This window comes from Clarias gariepinus, chromosome 12 (assembly GCF_024256425.1).
Source record: "Clarias gariepinus isolate MV-2021 ecotype Netherlands chromosome 12, CGAR_prim_01v2, whole genome shotgun sequence".
Taxonomy (NCBI): Eukaryota; Metazoa; Chordata; class Actinopteri; order Siluriformes; family Clariidae; genus Clarias; species Clarias gariepinus.
This window is the reverse complement of record NC_071111.1, coordinates 12172674-12195422: the sequence shown is the minus strand read 5'-3', so window position 1 is coordinate 12195422 and position 22749 is coordinate 12172674. Positions and strand designations below refer to the sequence as shown.

The 22749-nt window shown below is 39.4% G+C and overlaps 2 protein-coding genes across 3 annotated transcripts; both read right to left on the bottom strand.

Moving 5' to 3' along the window:
- Window positions 1-1874: 1874 nt before the first annotated feature.
- Window positions 1875-5250, bottom strand: tmem121b (transmembrane protein 121B). The gene has a single exon (XM_053508834.1). It carries the CDS (start codon window positions 4960-4962, stop codon window positions 3769-3771), a length of 1194 nt encoding a protein of 397 aa, XP_053364809.1. The 5' UTR covers window positions 4963-5250; the 3' UTR covers window positions 1875-3768.
- Window positions 5251-6301: 1051 nt separating this feature from the next.
- On the bottom strand, window positions 6302-22361 carry mkrn1 (makorin, ring finger protein, 1). Of its 2 annotated transcripts, none has more exons than XM_053508735.1 (8): window positions 22214-22361; window positions 19750-19899; window positions 13734-13951; window positions 10862-11082; window positions 9116-9330; window positions 8891-9001; window positions 8596-8752; window positions 6302-7632 (listed from the first exon to the last, which is right to left on the bottom strand). In XM_053508735.1, exons 1-8 carry the CDS (start codon window positions 22294-22296, stop codon window positions 7420-7422), a joined length of 1368 nt encoding a protein of 455 aa, XP_053364710.1. In that variant the 5' UTR covers window positions 22297-22361; the 3' UTR covers window positions 6302-7419. The 2 variants fall into 2 exon arrangements, with proteins under 2 accessions (XP_053364710.1, XP_053364711.1); XM_053508736.1 differs by having other exon boundaries at window positions 10862-11079.
- Window positions 22362-22749: the final 388 nt, after the last annotated feature.

Sequence of the window (22749 nt, the reverse complement as noted above, 5' to 3'; positions counted from 1 at the left end):
TTTTAGTGACTATATATATAAGTTTTTATTCCAAATCACAGCTCTTACAGGGAATTATCTTCGCCTGCTGTTCAGTTATTTTACACTTTCCTTATTACTAGGATAAAATAATCAGTAAATGTTTACGATCATCTGAGATCCTTATTCTTCTGTAATTTTCTTTAAAAAAAAAAACATATAGGTTAGAAGAAGGTTAGATTCGAAGAAGGTCTTTGAGAAGATGGAATTCTGGTCAACTTAGCATGGGTTTCGAGCATCATATTGATTCTCTCCATGTTTTCATTTTCATAATTCCCAATTTACAGTATAAACGGTATAGAGAGTGAGTGTATAGACAACATTGACTTAAAATGCATTCTTTATATGTCTCAGTGTCTTTTATCTGTTTTATCTGTTATCTGAAAGGTAACAACTTTGACGAAAGGCGTTTGATGAGATCTTAGTTTCTAAATGGCACATTATTGCATTAATGCACTCATAACTTTACTTTTAGGCTTAATCTTATATGTATTTAAAGGATATTTCTGAGAAATAGACTAAAATGGTGATTATTGTTGGATTTAGGTTGAAATTTAAGTTTTCTAATAACCGCATTAAAAAATAAATGAGACTTAAAAAATATATATACAAATTAATGAAATATTTTCTGTAAATAATGGATCTCTGTGAAATAAATATTTATTTTAAATGTAAGGCTTTAATTAATTTGAAACATATTTAATTTCATTTGTACATTCCTCAAAAAAGGCCAATGCAAAACATCCTGTAAGAATACCTTGCAAGTATTTGTTGTTTTACAAATGATCCGGTTCGCCTGTAGTGTTTTGTCTTTATTCTAAGGGAAAACAGACAAAGTTTAGGGCTTAACATACAGAAAGACGGAGCTACTCTGTATTGTAAGCATTAGTCTGCAGTTTATGAACAGTACATACAGTACTACCCTGTCAGTACCGTGTCGGCAATAGATGCGTGTTGTGCTTTTCAACAGCAGGTGACAATTTATTATTAGTATTGATACATTATTAACAGCTTCATTAAAGTGCCTCACAATACATGGAAGTGCAAATCAAAAACACCACAAGTCACGCATCACTAATGACCATCGGGATCGTGAACACACACCAGGGAGGATGAAGACGTGCGAAGAGGAGTCGGATTTGGCTCAATTCCAATTAAGCTTCCTATTGGACTTGGCTAATGATATGAAGTTTACTTTTATATCCAGACCAAAAGGTCAATCATGACTTCAAAGTGCCATAAGTAAATAAGATGCAGAGATACAAAGTATTGTATAAAGGTTGCGGTTAAATGGCAGTAATGATGCACAACCTCTTGAATTTGGATGGAGGTTATATCATATTTTTTACTTTGGAATTTCAATATTGTTTAAATGTGTGAGATACAATATTAAAACCATGTGCAAAGGTCTTATGTTAATTCCCCACTCACAGCTTAAGTTCCTATGTAAAGGTTGTTACACAAAAATGAAAGAATAGCTTGTTTACCATGGGTTAATCTTATTAAATGTGCATAGAGGCATTAAAATGAAAAACGTACATGAAGTATTAGGGGCACTCAAGTCAAACCAGGACTTTTGATTGTGCAGAATAAGAGAGCATGCAAGGAATGATGCAGTCATGCAAGCAAAAAAACACCCTTTAATACTTTATATAATATCCAGCTACAGTAATGCACTTATCCCAATGTTTCACTAGTAGAAAAGGGGGACCTTGTATGGGGGAGCCATGATCAGACTGCCTGCTTTGTGTCCAAAACGCCGACCTCCCAGGGACTCCTTTAGAATAACCAGATTATCAAATGCACAATCAAAAGTCCCAGGTTGACTTGAATGCCCTTATAGAATAGCTCCTTGCCTCTAGTAAAGGTATGTAGCTACTGTAATCAGCTTGCATTGCTAATCTGGGAACAAAGTACAATGGCTAGCATGTAATCAAGAGCATTTCCGAAATAATAAACCCACCCTGTCTGGTGTCGACAACCATGACATGGTTACTAATTTCACATTTTTTCCTTCATTTGGATGTTTGATGTAAACAGAACCTGAAGCCCTTGACCTGTATCTGCATGACTGGCTGATTTGATAACTGCATATAATATGTAAGAATTACAGGTGTTCCTCTTAAAGATTTTCTAATCTATACATTCTATTATGTGCAAAATATCCTATTTGACCTTCACAGTTGGTTTTGGAATTGTACATCTCGAGTTTCAATAGTTACGGGATTAAAACAACAAAATTAAATCAACAACAATAGAAATAATAATAATAATGTATGTATAACACTGCGATGCTGAATATCAAACATCTAGTATCAACCATTTCTGTGGAATGGCTAGAGTAGGATCTGTCTGCAAATCTCAGAACCTCAGTGGCCATGTAAAACCTCATTAATATGCACTGCAGGAATTAGAGGTATGTTATGATTTCATCAATCAGATATTTGCATTGGCAGTGAAAACTATGCATGCTACTCTTATTAATGTTAATACCGCTCGTAAAATCCTGTCAGGGTAGTGCAGGTTAGTTAGCCTGTTGGTGTTTACAGTGCACATAATGATTCGAAGGTCTAATTAAGAAACTCAGGTCAGGTTATGTTATGTATTTGATAAGTATGAAAAATTAAAGGGGGGGGGGGGGGACCATTTAACTAATGCTTGCTTAATGCTAATACTGCCATCAATGCCCTTGCATTTATCATCTCCTAGTCTCTGCTGGCGTAATTCAGCAGTTTAAAACAAACAAACAAAAAATCCACCCTGAATGACTATATATGATTTTCAATCATCATGTAAATGCATTGCATTCTGGGATTCTTCACCTTGGTTGGATTTATTATTAGTGTATGACGCTCAAAATTCTTGGAAAACACTGAGTGAAAATTAATCTGTTATGATATAAGATTAATGAAAATGTGGGCTCTAATTAAATGCCATTGTACCTGACCTTGCTTGCAACATCTTGCTGTGCCTTCAGAGCTGCTCACAACTTTTTTATTCCTATACATGAGAATAAGGAAACAAGTACAGCACCAAAAAAAAATAAATAAAAACATTTAGCAGCGATATGCACATCACAAACATAGCAACGTGCTTCAGGGTGGAGTTTTCATTGGATACGATGTAAGGTCACAAGTAAGCAATCATCTCAGGTTAGCGAGCTCTTACAACATTAATGCCTGTATTTGACTGGTCCAACACTGTTCTTACCATCTTACCAAACCTCTATCTCACCAACAGAATGGTTGGAAGTTACAGATCAATGTAAGTAAAATGCAAGTGGCATCAGCGGTAGGGCAATCTCTTACCTTACCACTGACAGTCCAGGGGTTTGAACTGAAGATACAACAGAAAAACGGTTAGATCAGCTTGGACCAGAGGAATACAGGCAATGGCAGAATTCCCAGCCAAAGCCACGCCCACTTTTAAGAACGCTCTCAAACACAGGCGTTCTGGGACCTTCAGACAGACCCTGGTGTGTATCTATCGAGCCTGTATGACGTGTAAAAAGCCGTTATTTCACACCATAGGGAGTAGCATTTGTGATTCTGCCTTGATCACTGGCACGTCGATCGGTTTGGTTGTAGCACCTGTTGAGGATGTTGGTCTTGCGACGGCGTTCCATAAGGCTGGTTATTTGGTGAAAATAAATAAATAAATAAAATAATAATAATAATAATAATAATAATAATCTTGGGAATATAGTGTAAAGTGTTATTCTCCGCAGCAGCAGCAGCATTAGCATTAGCATCAGGGCTGAGTGTTCACAGCCAGCGTGTTAACGTATCCGCGCGGGCACATGTCGTTCTCCGAGACGCAGTGTGAGAACTGGGCCGGGTCTCCCCCGCGCGCCAGTCTGCGCACGCTCCTCAGGCCGGCGCACTGCTCCACCAGCTCCAGGCATTTGCACGCCAAGAAAAAGACGTTCTTGAACATAAAAAGCGACACGGGCATGTCGTAGAGGAACACGAGCAGGCATCTGACGGCGAGCAGAGGCGCGTCGAGCAGCACGCCGCTGAGGAACCGCGCGCACATCCAGCGGCAGCGCATCCGCGAGGCGGCCGACAGCTCGTAGAGCCAGAGCACCGGCACGGCCAGGGCCACGAAGTACACGGCCATCACGCCGTACTTCAGGTACGCGTTGTCCGGGATCTCGTTCTGCACGAGCAGCAGGTCGACCAGCGTGAAGCTGTCCAGCACGTCCACGCAGGTGCTGACGAAGCAGCTCTGCGAGTGGTAGCGCGGCGCGCCGTGCGGGTCCTCCACCAGCGAGTTAATCAGGCAGAAGAGCAGCGGCGCGGCGAGCAGCGCGGTGGCCTCGAAGCCGGCGGCGCCCAGCGGCACCTCTCGCGCCACCAGCCCCAGGATGGAGGTCTGCAGCACGAGCGCCACCTTCGGCGCGCACGCGATCACGTAGACGAGCCAGGCGAGGTGCGCGAACGCGAACTCGCCCAGGTGGCAGCCGAACAGCGAGCTCTTCTGCCGGAAGCCGCACGCTCGCTCGCGCTTGCTCCTGGCGTTGCGCACGAAAAAGATGGCCCACCCGGAGACCACCACGAGGTCCGTGGCTATCCATGAGCACCAGTACAGGTCGGTGAACGCGATGAGGTAGAAGTCCAGGATCCCGCCCTGCAGCAGGAGCAACGCGAAGCACAGCACCTTGTAGAAGAGGTTCTTGGCGGAACGCGGCACGAAGGGCGGCGCAGACGGCGGGAATTCGCAGCCGGAGGTCATGGCGCGAGCCGCCGTGGAGGCGCTGTCCGTGCTGCCTCGGTCCGCGTTGGCGCTGGACGCGCTCGTGCCCGTGCCCCTCGTGCACGCGCCGCTGCGGAGGAGAAGCTGGCCGTTCTCCGGCGCCGAGGACACGGGGGAGTCTGGGTAGATCGCCGCTTCGGCTCGAACACAGCTGGCCACGGAGTTCGCTTTACGAATGTCCGCGATCATCGTATTCCTGCCCGTCCTGCGTGCGTTCTCCGCCGTCTCTCGTCTCCGGCCCTGCGCAGTGACACGCGCTCGGAATGGCGCAGAAATCCCGTTATGGAGCGCGTTGGAATGGACTGGCGTGCGCGTCGATGGACATATCGGTGTTCCCTAGTCCTGTGTTCTTAGAGCGCTTTCCGTGCTCACACCCTCACACCACAACCTTCCTGCTTAAAATGCTCAGTCTCGACCTCAGGGGTTGGGGTAGACTGATGTACAGCGCTCACATACTGTATGACATGAACCGCTGAAGGAAAGAATTGTCCCAATCTAAAGTTGCCCCCTAGGCTGCAATTGTACATATATTTGCCTTGGCTGTGTAAAATGGTGTTTCGCATCCACCTTTATGATTCCATGAAATCATTCCAAGGTGATGATGATGATGATGAAGGATCTTATATCAGAGAGATCAGAGATATCCTGTTATAGGCTAATTCAAGTTATACAGCTAAATTACCAAAAGGCAGTATCACTATGACCCTCTCACCCAAATGGAGAAGAATAAGCAAAACAAGCTAGCCATGCAATCTACAAGATTTATAAAAGCACAGAGAATTTGTGGTGAACATTCAAGGTTTGAGAAAGAAACAAAAGATGTTCAGAAGTTGGGAGAAAAATGATCAAATTTACTACGGAATAGTATTCTTTACATCAACCAATTTAAAAGCAATATATACATTTTTTTTCTAACTAATAACATTGTAAAATATTTGATACTTGTGACAGTGAGTCACTCAATGTCTACACCACTTTATCCCACACACACAATAGGCAATTTCTAAACACAAATAAGCCTAATCTGCATGTCTTGGGACTGTGGGAGGAAACCAGACCCACCAAGCATGGGGAGAACATGCAAACTCCAGGCACACCTCAAACCCTGACCCTGGAGGTGTATGCCGCCTGAGAGAAAACTGCAAAACCTTTTTACAATGGATCAGAATGTGTTAACTTTTTTCTGCAACAGCAGGACTAAACTTTAGTCTTTATTCAAATTACTGGTGATGTGACACAATCTAATTTTTATCTATCTATATCTAACCTTACAAGCTCTAACTGATACAGATGCAATAATGCATGTGATATCAGGAATTATGTCCTTGGAAAAAACTTAAGGAACAGTGTGGGATAAACCCTGGACAGGACGCCAATCTGTCACATGACAATTTGGGACTGTTAGTTATCCTATTCTGCATGTTTCTGGACTGTGGAAGGACACCAGATGACATAAGAACATGCACGCGCAGACCCGAGGCAGGAATCGAACCCTCAACCAACAACAAAAAAGACAAAATGGACATCATTACTGTGATAATAAACTTTAATTTTCAAGTTATGTTTGATGGTTCTGGACCATAGAAAACAAGCACATATCAGTATAAACATATGCAATTTTAATTAAGTTCAACAAGAACCGAATAACAACTGGGTGTTTGTGGATTGGCTGCTGAGAGCCGAGCTTAATATGCAATACTGAAGCAAAACATAAACCTACAATTACTAGACAGTTAAAGTGATGAAACACTCGGCTTCGTATTTGAATGCATTTAAGTCTGCTTTCTGGAGTCCAATTTCACAAAAGTATCGCTACACTCAGTTCTTAGGAGAGACTGTATTTGATACCACAGGTGGTTATAACCTGTACACTTCAGGTAGGTTAAAAACTGACCTAAAAAGGCCAATTAGAAAGAGTTGGAAAGGGAGACGTGAGAGAGAGAGAGAGAGAGAGAGAGAGAGAAAACAATGTTCAGTGACAAGTTGTTTTTATAAACGTTAAGAGTGCATGTGTGCATTTGACATCAAGGAAGCTCACTACCACCACCCCAGAATCAGTGCATGAGAGGAGAAAATATTCCAGAAAAGCATCACAGCCACCACCAGTTACAGTAAAGTCTTATAAAGCTGCTGTATGCTCCGAGTCCCGTTTAATCAGGACTATACCTGGGTAGATAAGTCAAACCTAGACTTCATAATAAAACCATTAAGATTTATTAGCAATATCATTCCAATTTTTTTACAAGTATAACTTAGTGTCTTTTTGTAATTTTTAAGCTTTGTCTTTTTTTTCTAGATTTTTAAATTTTTTCCTTTAGTACATAAAGTACACAAAAACACTCAAAACTGAAGAGGTTTTCTAGAAAGGCTTTAGCATGGGTACACAGACCTGTTCTTCCTTTTTTAAATCTGATTTTTATATATAGATATATATATATATATATAGTATAATTCATTTTACTTTGAACTGAATTCATAAGTTTAACGGCCTGCTGAAAGGCACTGCCACAACACAGGGAAAAATAAGCTACTGTCCATCACTCACACAGTCTAGCGTCTAGTTAGGGAAGGGGTTGAGGTGTAATTGATGGTGGCAAAAAAGATTAGTGAGGGAGAGAGGGGAAAGAAGGTAGTAACGACAGGGTGCTATAGGTAGAGCTCGTAGTAATCGTCCAGCTCCTCGTGAAATAAGTCCCACTCGTCTTCGGAGTCGGTGACGTCATCGTCGGTTCCTGCCGCCAGAAGCATAAGGAGCATCTCGCTTAGCTCGAATGTTACCATCTCCTCATCGTCATTGTCCAAGGAGTCACTGCTTTCTCGCTCATCGAACAGATCCCAGAGTGGCGTGCGCCTCGAGCCCTGTAAAAGTAGTTCAAAACATTAAATGCACGTTTTGAGGACATTTGACAGCTTTTCTCTGTATATGGCTGTATATTTCCCTGTATATTTCTTGACAGGTTCCCATTCCTTGTCAGATATTTTGCTCCCATCGACAAATCATATGGGAATAAAGAAGAGCAAGAACCAACAGGGAAATCTTACGAAATTAAATCTACATGATTTTAGTAGACAGACATCAGCTATTAAAAATATCCCCGCTCCAATTGCGGTTACATTGCCAAAACCAAGACGAGCTTACACACTTTGTACAGATAAAGACTCAATGAATCCATCAGCGATTATTTCCTCGCTGATGTAAAAGCAGGGGCGAGTCAATAAAAAGCATAGATGTGGCTCGTGTTCAGATGCAGGAGGCAGCGAGACGGATGGAAAAGTGATAACTTATTTCCCTTTATAAGGCTATTATTATTTAAAATTGTCAGAAATATTATCCATAAATAGATTAGCATAGAAATATAGATGCAGGTGGGGCATTCGTATGCCCAGAAGAACATTAAAATCAGTTAGAATATTCCCATGCATTCATAATGCAAAGAGATAAGCCATTTATTAGAGACACATACAATATTTGCCCTTTGCTACAGTAGATTTGTAAGTCTAAATACTGTTACTCTCTCTAGACTATAAACAGGGCTGCTAAGGACTTTTCATGGTAGTATTTAAAATATGTACGTTTCCACATTTGCATTTAAATTAAGTACAAATGGGTTTTTTTTGGCACATTTTAGAGGAGCTATATTCATTTTTTATTTTTACTTGTGGAGATACCAGACTCTAAAAAGCTTTAACTCTACTTCTAGTCAAGACTGCTATGATTAGGGCATGCAAATAAATTAGTTTAGGACAATCTCAACGCATAAACAATTAAGCAGAGAACACTGGAAGAACCCCATCTCCTCTAAAGTGTCCCAAAATTCTTACCCTGTTCCTTGTATTGGAGCCATTCTGCCTTCGTTGGTTTTGGGACTGGGGCTGAGGTTCCTCGAGGCGTCCATCGGGGAAGGCATGCTTGTAGAAGCAATTAGCTCCAAATGGACAGGTTCCGCGTCCCTCATCAAAATAGCGACAGGGCTTAGTCCTGAGGATGAATGGAAATACAGCTTTACTTTCACAAATTAAATTATGACTAACTTTATTTTTGATTAAAAGAAAAAGAAAGGGGGACGACGACGACATGGTAATGCAATAAACGTGTGGTTGCACATGAACTCTGTACCCCATGCCGTCCTTGTACTTCTGAATGAGATTCTGCTTTTCCTCCTTGTCCTCCACCCAGTACTCGCTTGGGATGACAAAGTTGGACGTGATTCGACACTCAGGACAGGACCTGAAACACGAATGGAGCAGAGAACAAATAAGCAAGTGCAAAGGGCACTAGGATATCAATTACGCAACAATAAGACTCCTCAGCATGCACGGTCGTCTTCATTTGCAAACATACTTTATGATTTTGCTCTCAAACTGCTTGGCACTTCTCCACTTGCGGATGCATTTTAGGCAGTAGCAGTGGTTGCAGTTGGAGAGGATGCCAAAGCGACGCTCACTGGGATTGGCCTTCTCGAAAACCACCTCCATGCATACGCCACACATCATGTCTTTACTGCGCTGGATGGCGAACGAGATTTCCATGTCCTTCTCATGTGCCTCGATACATGCCTGTCGAGGGTAAAGGATGCTAATTAAAGGAAATGCTTACAGATCATACTTACATACACAGATAAAAGCTACAGTGTGTTGCCCAGTGCTATGTTTAGGTTTCCTAATGGACTAGGCTGAAAGTGGTAGTTAATATAATGTAATAAGCTAGCTCACGGCATGTTAAATGCATTAATCCAGAGCAAGTTTAACACATGCATACAATCAAATGGCACAATGTGTTTCACTGGCAAGTAAGTCCGATTTCAAAGATTTAATTCAAGACTTGCTAGCAATTTTTTCTCTCAACATGTTTAACAGCGACTGCGTGCTGTAGTTACAATTCGAAGCTGCTTCGCATCAGTGTATTTGAAACATATAGCTAATAAATAATGTTTGAAAATATTGTGACAAATGTTTTGTTGTTTGTTCTGGTTGTGAACTAGACTACTTATCAGACCAGACCCAATATCTGCTTGCCTTAGATTCCCATGCTACACATTTCTTCACACCTGCTATGTCTTCCAAAAGCACAGTGAAAAGTACAGTGAAACCACAGATTGCGAGTAACGCAATTTGCCAGTGTTTCGCAAGAAGAACAAAGATTGTAAAAAAAATTTGCCTTGGAAAACGAACAAAAGTCTTGGTTTACGAGTAACGAGTATCATGTATCACACATGCGCTTCTTGTTTTGACGCAGAGCGTCAAGTGATCACAACTGAGCCAATGGTTTTTCTCTCTTACGTTGCGGATTGTGGGTAATCATCTCCTCTGCTGGGTATTAGTGCGTGTCTCTTACTGGTATAATCAACATCCGTGTACGCGTGTACCGTTTACCATAACACTGTAACCACATGTATGCGCGAAAAACACATTTTATTTTTTTCTGTATGCGTGTGTGTAGAGCGCACGTGATGAATAAAGCAAAAAAAAGTCTCAATACTCTCAATAAAAATCTATTTTCTTTCTCTGCTCAAGACACACACAAACATACACACAGACCCCTCCTACTTTTGCCTTTACAGACACACACATTCTTTCGCTCTGCTTTACACAGAAACACTGCTCTGTCTTTAAGGTAACGTGCAGGTTAATTTGTTTTATTTTTACTTTACAGCAGTGAATCCGTTAGTGTGACGCTCAATCGAGTGTCATTAGAGAGATTTTTTTGTTTATTTTTCCGATAAAACTGTGTTTCCATTGTGCGTGTGTGTGAAAAGAGTGTATCCGTGTAAGACGAGAAGGGGGAAAGGGGAGCTTACTTTAGACACACACACACACACACACACTTATTTGTCGGGATTTATTTTTACTTTTTTTTTTTTTAAAGGTAAAGGTTAATTTTTTTTATTTTTACTTAATATTTTGTATTAATTATTTTTATATATTTATTTTTTTGGGCTGTGGAATAATTTGAGTTTCTATTATTTCTTATGGGAGAATTCAATTTGGTTTACGGGTGTTTTGGAATAGCCACTTCCGGAATGAATTATGCTCGTGATCCGAGGTTCCACTGTATCCAAATTATTCGTTTAAGTAAAACCACACTTACTCTGATGTGCTGGGAGCGCTGAGCAGTGTCGGACGGATGGAGTGCCTGCAGGCCGCACATGTCGCAAACGTCACCGTGCAGATAGGCACAGTTAAGGCCATAGCGGCACTCCCCAACTGCGGCGTACGGGCACAGCTGCTTCTTTAGCTCTTTGTTGGTTTGTTCCTTTTTGTACTCATCCTCTATAAGAGGCCCTGGACCATCCGCATTTACGGGATCTGCTAAGAGTGTAGGGGAAGTTTAGTTTAAAAAAAAAAAGGAAAGAAAAAAGTTTCATCCAAGTTTAGATAATCGGTTTCTTTTGCAAAGTACCCAGAACATAAAATCAAATCATCATGCCATCAGACTTTTAACAAAGTGCTAGAGTGGATAGATTTCAACACTGCACCATGACATTTCACTTCTCACAGAGATTACAGTAGGTGTGTTGTAGTTAAATATCCTAAGGTACAATTTTGTAACTGAGTAATAAAACAAGTCAGGGTGTGGCGTTAATTAACAAGGGAGTGGGCTGATGCAGCTCCTTTCTGTGTCTAGAACCTATTCAATCAAATGTCTTTAAAAAAAAAAAGTACAAGTCAAAGGTACAGGCTGAGAGGTCAACAACATTTCAACAAGAGATGTTAAATGATCGGTATGTGTTCAACAAATGGGCAAATCATACAGTGTGTGAAATAAAACTACCAAGTCATAACATAGATAGGACAAGACATGAAAGAATGCTTTAGACACTGAAATGTTTAGGCAAATTTCAGATGTTCCTCCTGAACGAAAGTACCAGCTCTGTGGTGCAGCTGCTTAGAACAAGTTTTTTTTTTTTTTTTTTTTTTTTCACAGTTTACAGTAACATACATGGTCGAGTGTGATGCAGTAGAGTTATAGTTTATATACCACTGTGAAGACAATTAGTAAAAAGCATAAACCTTCAGGAGAACTGATACTAGACCTTAACTATTTACTAAATCCTTGTTCTAATATAATTCTAAATATTAACAGTATCTAACAGAATCTTGTTTCAAGAGTGAGTGAAGTAAAAAAAAAGTGCAATATAAAACTGGCACTTGGACTTAAGCAAATAAAAGATAAAAGAACAATTATACAGACTAAAATCTATTCTTAATCAACACAATTTAAGACGACTAGGTTTTTTATTTGTTTCATCATTATACAAATACTGTAATGAAAATAATGAGTTATGACAGTTGTCTAATTTACCAAGACACCGGGGGTGTAACAGTACAGGACGTTTGGTTCAGTGTGCGTTATGACCTAAATAAATACTCTAGCTTTAATTACTTCGGGTGATCTTAATTAAAATTAACTGAACGTGTTGAAGACTTTTGCAAAATATTCAGAGGTCACTTTAGATGCGCTTAATTAATATATGTTTGAAAAGTAAGATAAACAACTTAAAAGTAAAAATCATAACTCAGCAAGCATCCTACACGCTAATTAGCCAGTCACAATTACAGCACCAATCAAAAGTTTGGACACAAGAATTCTAGAACAATACTGAAGATTTGTCATATGAAATAACAAAAATGTCATCATGTAATTAACAACAGCAACAGTCCATTTTTATTTTGAGACATGAAGGTTAGCTGGAACAGGTCTTGCAGGAACAGTAGTATTATGTGCATTTTGCAAAATTCATCGAGCAACATCATAAAACTGGCTCTCATAAAGACTCCGCCGCAGGGGAGAAGTTTAGAGCCTCCAAAATCTCTAATTAAAAGCACCTTAAATTAGAGCTGTTATGAAGGCATCTCAATATCAACCATACAAAGGAAATTATTGCATATTTTGGACACCTTCAGCATTGTTTTATAATGTAGAAGGAAATAAAAATCAAAAAAGATCATGGAATTAGAAGGCGTGTCCAAACTTTGACAGGCAGTGTTAAGCAAAGTGCAAGTCGTTGAAAGGAAAGAAGTTATTTATTTATTTATAATGCTGTACACAGCCACATTGACCTGATTTCACTATGTAAATAAGGAAAAAAAGACAGAAATTAACTACTGTTGCAGTGGTATTTTATTTGATGCTCCAAAGTCACTCTGTCGAGAAAGACGGTTCAAAGAGTTGTGTAAAAACAGTAACAGAACCATCACCAGCGGCAAATAATGTTTAAAGGATGTTTAAAAGATTTTATTAATTTAAAACAACTGTTATTTGCTCAATATAGTGCTGAAGACCTAGACATAATTTTATATTTATTTATTTATTCATGTTTTTAAAGAAAGAAATGTATGTAGTACCTTTGTGTACTTCAGGAAAATCAATGCCCGTGTTTACAAGTTTGTATTTTTAATTCAGAATAAATGAAAATACATTTCTTTATGTAGAGTGGTGTAATGTTATCACAAGCAGAGCTAATGGTTATTCTCCTAGTCTCAGAACTCAAATTCCTCATTTGAGGAGCTATTTTCAGCCCATTGCTAAGCACCAAAAACACACCCCTCTGTACACAATTATAAAAAGAAAGTCCACTAGGATTATGAGAAGCCAAAGCCACTTTTATAATCTCATGAAGTCTCCTATCCTTTGCAGTTTCATTTTAAATTTCGGGTATGAATGCTTTAATCTTAATCAACTTTGCAGCAGAGATCAGGAGCCAAGCCAGCTGCCATGTGAGCAAAACAGAAACCAAAGCATCTGTGCAGTGTATCAATTCCCTCAAGGTCTCCACAATTAGCATGTTTGCTTAGTAAAACTATTGAGCAACTGTTGGCTCTGCATGAGACACATAACTTGCTCGATACCATAAATACAAGTGACTCCATCTTTTGTCAAACTGACCAGGTGACAACATATCACAAAAAAAAAAGAAAGAAATTTTTTTTTTAAAGATTGGCAAAAAGCACGCACTCACCTCTTCCGCAGTAGGGCTGGCCTGGCACAAACTCTGCGGCATTCACCCAGTCCACTCCCCCAGAGCTTTGGGGCCTATCCTGGGCTTTAGACGTGCCAGCTGGCCCACTGGGCATGGACTCAGAGTCGCCAACAAGGGTGAGGGGGGCAGCAGGAAGCGGCACCGAGGGCACTGGGCCAGGGAGCTCCTCCTGTTTGGCTGGTTTGGTGTGTTCATACCTATAAGAAATGCAAAGTAAACATCATATTGTAGTTTGCATGACTTAAACTGAAATACGAAACAGAAAACAAGGCTGCAATCATGAGACGGGAACAAGTCTTTGTCAATAGGTTTATGTTGAACAACCAAGTGAACATGTGACTAATATGGTGGAAGCGTGCTTTCACTGTTTATTTCCACCTTATAATTAAATTCTACCTGTAATTTCCGTATTATACTCTTATTTTAATGGGCTTTGTACACTGTTTACAAGGACATTGTTTGAAATGTTAAAGGTCAGTGTGAAATAAACTATTCCTTTAAATAGATTAAACTTTTTTTTTTTTTAAGTCACTGACTAATCTTCAGCAAGTGCTCTAACTTGGTCAGGGGTGTGGTGGATTCAGGGTCAATACTAGGACACAAACATTAATACAATATTTAGATGGAGTAACCAGTGCACATACGGACATGTTTCTGACTTCCGATGAGGAAATGTTACTCATGTATGGTGCTAGTGCCAGTTTAGAGTAGGTTCAGTAGCAAACCACCTGAGAACTGGTTCTGTTTTTCCATGGGCTGGAGAGACACATCATTACATCACTGTAAAGCTCTGTGTATGTCTCTACTTCCGCAGCACTGCAAGCAGGGGAAAAAATAAATAATAAAAATGCTAGCAACAAGCACAGCAACAACGGCAAACTCCAACATGGCTTTGAGATTAAACCATCATTACAAGAAAGCATCTGTGCTATTCATTGCATATTCATATTCATTGAGGCCATTTTCGTTACATCTCATGTTTTTGTTCTGGTCTGGCAAAGAGTTGGTGCCACCATGGAACACATTATTTTTTTTTCTGTACAAGAGCCGGTGCTTTGGCTGTCTGAAGACAACAGGTTCAAAATTGGTCCAAACTAGCTCTGGAAATGCCGTGGTGAAAATGGCGCACGATAGGCAAAGAGCCACACAGAACATGCAGAACACCACGCAGACATTACACAGTCAAATTTGAAATCATCACCACATAAGTAGACGCTAATGTTACTCACATGATACTGACAAAGAGATTTTTCATTTTCCATGTAGCTACTGGTATTATACTGTAGCTACTAACATGAAGTAATGGTCCAGACCACAGGAGTGTTTTTTTTTTTTTTGTTTTGTTTTTTTTAAAAGCAGCCAAGCACATAGTAGTTAAAGCAGTTTACAGCACCTCTCTCGGCATTCATAAAATGAGGATTAAATATAAATTACACGTCAGGGGAGACCGTTAATTTAAGTGCATTTAAAACAGTTCATTTGTAGTTTTTTTTCAAAAAGAAATTTGTCCATTAGGGGTGGAAAATAAAAAACTAAATTAAGGCAGAGCCAAGAAAAACGACTGTGGATTAAAAAAGAAGTGCCGTTTTTTGTAAGAGCCTCGTTCCACTTTCAGAACTAACATTCACCAAAAATAAATATCCAGCTGCAGTTTGAGAAACCAAAAACTCTAGGCTTAGCTCAGCTAAAACTGAGCTTACTTAATATGGAGCTGCTTTAGCCATGACATCATATCTGCATATAAAATGTATGCAGATAGACCCTTTTCACTGCAGGAGTTTGACATTTTTCCTTCTTTAGCAACACGTTCTGGATGTTCTGTGCTTATTATAGCACCACATGCTCGGCAACTCAAATGAACTAAAAAATAAAATAAAAAAAAAAAGACTACTACCAAGATACAGAATGCTCCATGTACAGTAGCTCACTTTCCCATAAACCTCATTACTGCAGCAAATAAGACTTTGCTTTGTGTTACTCGCAAACCTACTGAGTAATGCAACTTTACCAACAACAGCAACAACCTGGGGTGCATGAAGGCAGACAAGAGGCATCAAGTGAATACAATTATGAAGCTTAATAAATTCACCAATGGCCAGGTTAAACAATAAGAGTGTCTGTGCCTCTCCTTTATTTCTTTGGTCTCAAAACAAACACCAAATACTTCACAAGAGACGAGGCATAGGAAAGATTTACAAAACAGCAAACTGGACTTATTAAGAGGAGAGAAAAACCAAATTTTTATACATTTATAATTCAAATTTATAAAATCGAATATTAATCAAAAATGTCTAAATATTTGCATTTATATGTTAACAATAAGAGATGGAGAAGTCATTTTTGAACATGAGATTATGATTCAGAGACATCAGAGTTTTTACAACCTCTTCATCTATGCTGTTAACACGCTGAGTGTGGCACTGTTTACTCAAGGATAAGACTAAGCCAGTTCTACACTGCAGGGGATGAATTTATTTAAGCACAGGCAGATAATTACATATGGACTACTTAGTATTCTGTGTTTATGTCAAGCTGGTCTTGAGATATTTTAGTCAGTGGATGACATGATCTAGGCAGACTAAGACACTAAAGCAACAAGGAGAGGGGAAAAAAAAAAAAAAAAAAAAAAAAAGAGAGAAATTTTGTTTTCCCCAAATGTAAAATTTCAACTTTACTGTCGATTATCAGTTTTACTAAACAGTAAATTACCAGTACTAAACAGTCTTTCCCAGGTACTAGGAGCCAAGCTGGGACCATCAAGTGGAGACAACTGACTGGGTATGACTTACTGTCTCAACTGGCACAGAAATCTTTAAAGAACTTATTGACCTACAGGGAAAATACCTTATTATTGTCATTAAGCTTGAACACATCTTCAAAAGTGAAACTTCAATTCTCATTTTAAAATCTCACGTGGCTTCTTATAAACCATCTTTGTGATTAAAATTTAAAGCACAAAGAATTAAGCCAAACACCTAGTGCATCCATTTTTGTGCTTTTATCAATATTCTGGTAAGCATTTACTATGTACATTTACTACAAATTAAAACAATAACACCATCAGCTGTGGTGAATCTGTGGACAGCAGTTATTCTCTAAAGTACGTCTTGTCATTCTTTTGCGGGGTGATTCATGCAAGTCAAAAATGTGGGGTGATTCACTGACTTCCACCCCAATTTTTTTTTTTTTTAATATATGGATTTAATTTATATACGTATACATAAGTGTATATATGCTTGCGATTGAGACGGTAAACCTTTGCAGCTCCTCTATAATCCTGTAGGTGGAGAACTTGTAGCTGTTCACACACTGGCTTGCAAAACAGTTTACTGTGTGGTAGGAGCAAATTATTTTGAATAGAAAAATCTGAATAATAGACTGGGATATGTATAAAATCATGATACTTATTGAAGTGCAGTACAAATCGCATCAGCACCTAGGTATTTGTATTGTAATTATAAATATCGCATTGCATGGTTCTTGGCAATTCACATCCCTGATATTCACCAATGACTAAAGCATTGACATGCATCTTCTGTTTTCTGCGCTAGCGAATTGTCTTTAACTGTGAGAGAGAGAGAGAGAGAGAGAGAGAGAGAGAGAGAGAGAGAGAGAGAGAGAGAGTACATTACATTAAAATTGCAGAATAAAGCAATATTTTGCCTAGCCCTGCGTTTGTATGTGCTGTTTTGCCATGCTGTTCAGTGCAGAAGGGATATTAGAGGCTTTCAAATTTAGTAGCACAACAGCTGGAGGAAGAAACATTCTCACAAGCTCACAATGACATGGAACATCATACCGCAGTAACTAGGCAACACTATGAAGGAAAGAAAGAAAAGAAAAAAATGAAACGCTACTAATAATGCAGGGGTTAGACAGAAGTCTGCAAATAGGATCATTCTTTTTTTTTTTTTATTGCTGTGTTAGCACTTTTAGATAAAATCCTAAACCTCATTATGAGATCTCTTGGAGAAAATGCTGTAGCAAACTCTGTCTATTGCAAGAACAAAATGTCTAATGCCAATACAGGGAAAAAAAAAAAAAAAAAAAAAACCTGAGCAGAACATAGTCCTTGATGAACAGAAACTATCGATCAATGATAGAGTGGTTGATCCAATGAAGACAATAAAACATTATCAGTATAGATGGCCTGTTAGGTTTTAAACATGTACATCAGTCAAAAAAAAAAAAAAAAAAAAAAAAGTGTACGAGTTCCTAGAAAGCTGTGGTTGCATTCCCTTTTGAATATAGGAGATAAAAAGCTTTTACATGCAACAATCAACTAAATGCAGGCTAAGAGGAAGTGACATTACGAAAACATGCAAGCTGATAACACCACCATCGACCTAACCAACAAAATGCAAACACACAAATGCTTCCTCTTAGAACAAATTACCCTAAATTTTTTATGAAATGCTAACTGTGACAGGAATATATATAATAATAAAAATAAATAATAAGAAGAATTAATAATAGAAGCTTTTATAAATGCTGGTGTTAAACTGTTCATAAAGGCTGGTGTTAAACTGTATGAACCCAGCAGCATTGCTGATGAGAGGGGAGGGGAACATGAACACGGAGATGGAAAGGATGCGCTAACACATTGGGGTTATGTAATTCTGGTGCAGACTGCAGTATATGATTTGCTCTGTCTGGCCTCCAGGGTTTAAAGTGGAAGAGGAGTGAAGGAGTGAAAGACACCGAAAGGGGTGGTGGTTGGGGGGGGGGGGGGGTGAGTGGGGAAAAGGAAAAAAAACAAAAAAAAAAACACAAGAGACAACGTAAAAGACTTTATTCATAATGAATTAATGCATGCAAGGTTTCTATGGGCCTTAAATGAAAGCCAGTGAACCTTCTCCCACTGCATGTGCATCTTACACAGCCTGGTGGAAAAATGCCTGCCTACCTACCATGACAACAAAGCCCTGTCACAAACATCCAGACGATGCTATCTGCACAGAGCCCAAACACAAACTCCAGGACCTCAAAGAGGAGAAGGAGGGGCCACGTACGAGAGATAGAGAAAGGGCTGACGTCACATGACGCTGTCACCGAGCAGGCCGCTGCACACAAAGGCATTCCCTTGCTGCAGCGGTTACTATGGGGACGCACTTGACCGCAGACAGAAAAGACGCAAACAAAACCGACAGTGTCTGGCTCGCAGCTCTACTTTCACACTACAGCTATCGGTTTGGCGTCAATGTGGCCATATTGTGGACAGAATTCATTTATTCACTGAACAAAATGTACCTTCATCAGGTATGAAGATCTAGACATTAGAGACATCTGTAGCCCAAACTGTATAATTGGGAATTAATTAAACATCCATCCGCTTGACCATGACTGAGTTAGTTTCGATGATAAACAGCCGGTGCATGATGTATCTAAGCAATGCACTGCTGGCAACCAAGGTCAGAATCACTAAATGTTCCAAGATATAAAATATCGTCTGGACTAAACAGACAGATATCCCACACTCAGAAATAAAAGATATTCACTTGGAAAAAGAGAAGCTACATTTAGAGCAAGATAGACGGCAGAGGATCTCTGATATTTGACCTGTTTATCCGTTAAATTAATTCCATAAACCATAATAAACGATTAAAATGTAATTTTAAACGCATAAAAAGAGTAATAAAACCAAAAAACATACATTTGTTAATGGGGGATATGATTTCCAGCATTGTAAACAAATAAATAAAAATCACAATCCTTCACCGCTAATTCTGTTTCCAAGTGCTACAGACAATCCACTCAACCTCAAAACACATTCTGAGAGTAAAAAGTGCCTCAAGTGTCACAGAAGTGCACACACAACCTTACCAGAGAAGCAACAGCACGTTTATTAACCCAATTTTTTCCATCAAGATTTTTATCAACAAGATAACACAATTTCGTACAACAAATTACATGCTAAATATACATTAAAAAAAAAAAAAAAAAAAAAAAAAAAAAGAAAGCAGGCTTGACTACTCTAAATGAGAGAAGATCTCACCTGCAGCGGTCTCCAAACGCGCAGCATCCTTTCTGAAAGAACTTGCAGATCATGGCTGACTTGCTGCTACTATTGTTGCTGCTGCTGCTGCCTTGGTCATGCGAGTATCGACAGTTGTCTCCTTCTTTGCAAAGACCGTGCATGAAATACCTTGAAATCAAACGCGAGATACCATGTTTGAGGAATTATTAATACATAAATACACAGCATATTTTTACCACTTTGTTATACACTGCATGAGATTATCGCAAGGAAGAAAGGAAGAAAAAAAAGGAGGATGTGCAGGACTAAAATATAAAGTGAGTTAATCTTTGTTCTCTGCTTTTCTATGACCAGAGGCGGGAACAATTGCAGCCAAAGGTTGACGATTTAAATATTTAACTCCAACACATTTAGTTAACGATCGGAGCTCAATTTAAACTGGCTGTTAAACTTAATTCACCTCAATATAAATAATTAATCTTAGTTAGTGAAAGTAAAAAAGGGGCTTATTGTGTAAAAGACAAAGACACAATATACAGAAAGGAAAAACAAAGAACTAGTTGGGAATTAGTAGACAAGGTGGCGAGCACAGGAGACTTGATGAATGCACTGCATAATGCATGCATTTTTTTTTTACACTCTTGAGCCTCTTTGAAATGTATAATAAGCAGAGTACCATTTGCGGGAGACACAATGTGTTTAATGGCCGGGTGGACCCCCAGTTGGGCTGCTTACCCTATGGTGCTGTATGATAATGAAGTTCCTGAGAATAGGTCTTCATAACAATAGAGTAAAGTCGCCTGTGTACACCACATGGACCTGGTGTGTGTATGCATGAGTGTATATATATATTACACACACACACACACACACACACACACACAAAATCATACACACTGCAAAATTTAAAAAAAAAATAATATAAAATACATTTTAAAAAATAAAAGAAAAAGAAAAAAAATTCCCTAACATTCTACCACACATGTATCTGTGAAATATTAGGATTAGACTGATACTAAACATACTGTGAGGATTCTTAGTTTAGCTGTCCAAGATTACTGACACCAGCAGAACTTTGTCGCTGGCCATCAATAACACTAAATTAAATCAATCAGTAAGAATGTTGTAGAATATAAAACATTACAATCAACTTAAACTCACGACTAACAAATGACTCCATGATCTGCAATGTCATGTCAGTAAAACCAACACATGAACAGTATAAACCTGGCATAAAATGCATTTTATCTCCTGTGAAACAACAAAAAATAATTAATATTTTTATTATAATAAAACGTACTCAACTTCAATATTTAATAACATTTATTGGCTACGTGGTGGAAATATCTTTAATCTGATCATTTTAGCTTATGTCACTTAGCTGCATGTCTAATCTGTGATGTGAGAAGATCAGATTTCTAGTGTTCTGAAAACTCATGATTACATCACAGCATCACGACTGTTTCATCACAGTATAATGAAGTGGTTTGTTTGAATGAAGAGTTCAGGATATGGAACAAGTCAAAACAAGATGAAGGAAAATAAAACCTACAGCTGGTGGCATCCCTGTCTCATCCAGGTCTTTACGGAATAAAAATTGCCCTGTGTCACTTCAACATGGTAATGTGAACCCCCGCTATATTAACAGGCAAGGAAACTGCACTGAATGAGCATTGCTCTCACATTTTTGGATGCTGAATTGAAACTGGCATTAAATAATGGAGTAGGTCGATTCAGTTTTATCAATAAGCTCAATAAGTAATTTTAAAATAAATAAATAAATGTAAACAATAATGCTCATTCAGTGCAGTGTCCTTGGCTGTCACTGAAGCTGGGGTTCACATTACCATGTTGAAGGGACACAGGACAATTTTTATGCTTAAAGACAGGGATGAGACAGGGATGAGACAGGGATGCTGGATCAATATTGACTAATTGAATGTATAAGTATACCTTTACAAGATCAACACTTTAACTAGATATAATAACAATGAGCTTTAAAACAAGCTGTCATTTCTTAGTAAAGCTCACTGTGTCCATTGTTGTCTGTCCACTGCCTGAACAATGGCGCCTTGCTGAAGGCTGTAATGAACTTAGCGAGGGTCAGTCAGTCTGAACAGAACAGAACAGAACAGCTAATTCCACCGACCACCAGCCCGGTCAGGACACAAACACAGCCCTGTAAACAAGTCTGACGCTCAAACTGATAGTGAAAGTAAACGCAGTCGAGTGTGTTTCCGTCCCAAATCCGAGACAAGTCTCTGTATGTGTGGGGTCAGTGGGTGCACGGCGTGTTTACTGCGCGCTATCGCGGATAACAACAAACACACACCGAGCGACCGTTAACGGTCACTCAACCGCCGCAGGAGCTCGCGCTCACTAACGTCCTTTAGCGGCTCAAAGATGACCCGTTCACACCAAAAAAACACAAACCCGTCTTAAAACACACGCCCGCTCCCATCCCAGTGAAATGTAAACTAACCTGCAGGTAACGTGCTTCGTCCAGCCTCCCGTTGTTGTTGCCGGAGCCGCCGTAGACGCTGCCGCCGCCGCTGCCTCCGCCATTGCTGTTTATGTTCTAATCTGAGCAGCACCCGGATCTTCCGGCGAGCCCGAGTTCCGCTTCGGCTGTTTCCGTAAAAAAAATGTAAGAACCGAAGCCGAACGTTCGCTGCTTCCGATGTATGTCCACCAGGGGGCGCGCAAGCGCTATTATATAAATCGTATAAAGTCACAGATCAAGTCTGAGGTCGAGGAGTTAAAATGCAGTATTTAAGGTCAGTTGTACAAAGGAATAGGTAGAGAGTGGTAGAGTGTGGTAGAGAAGTGAGGAAGAGAGTACAGGCAGGGTGGAATGAGAGAGTGATCTGTGACAGAAAGCTACAGTGGTACCTCAGCATACAAATTTAATCTGTTCCAGAGGCAAGTTCTTAGAGTGAACATTCATCTTATAGAACTCATTTTCCTATAGGAAATAAAAATTCTAATTCAAATTTTATTTGTCACATACACACTTAT

Coding starts and splice junctions, on each gene's coding strand:
- tmem121b (XM_053508834.1), bottom strand. CDS start 4,962: ATGATCGCGGACATTCGTAAAGCGAACTCCGTGGCCAGCTGTGTTCGA.
- mkrn1 (XM_053508735.1), bottom strand. CDS start 22,296: ATGGCGGAGGCAGCGGCGGCGGCAGCGTCTACGGCGGCTCCGGCAACA. Junction 19,900..22,213: donor ACGAAGCACGTTACCTGCAG/GTTAGTTTACAT, acceptor TTTGATTTCAAG/GTATTTCATGCACGGTCTTT. Junction 9,331..10,861: donor AGCGCTCCCAGCACATCAGA/GTAAGTGTGGTT, acceptor TACCCTCGACAG/GCATGTATCGAGGCACATGA.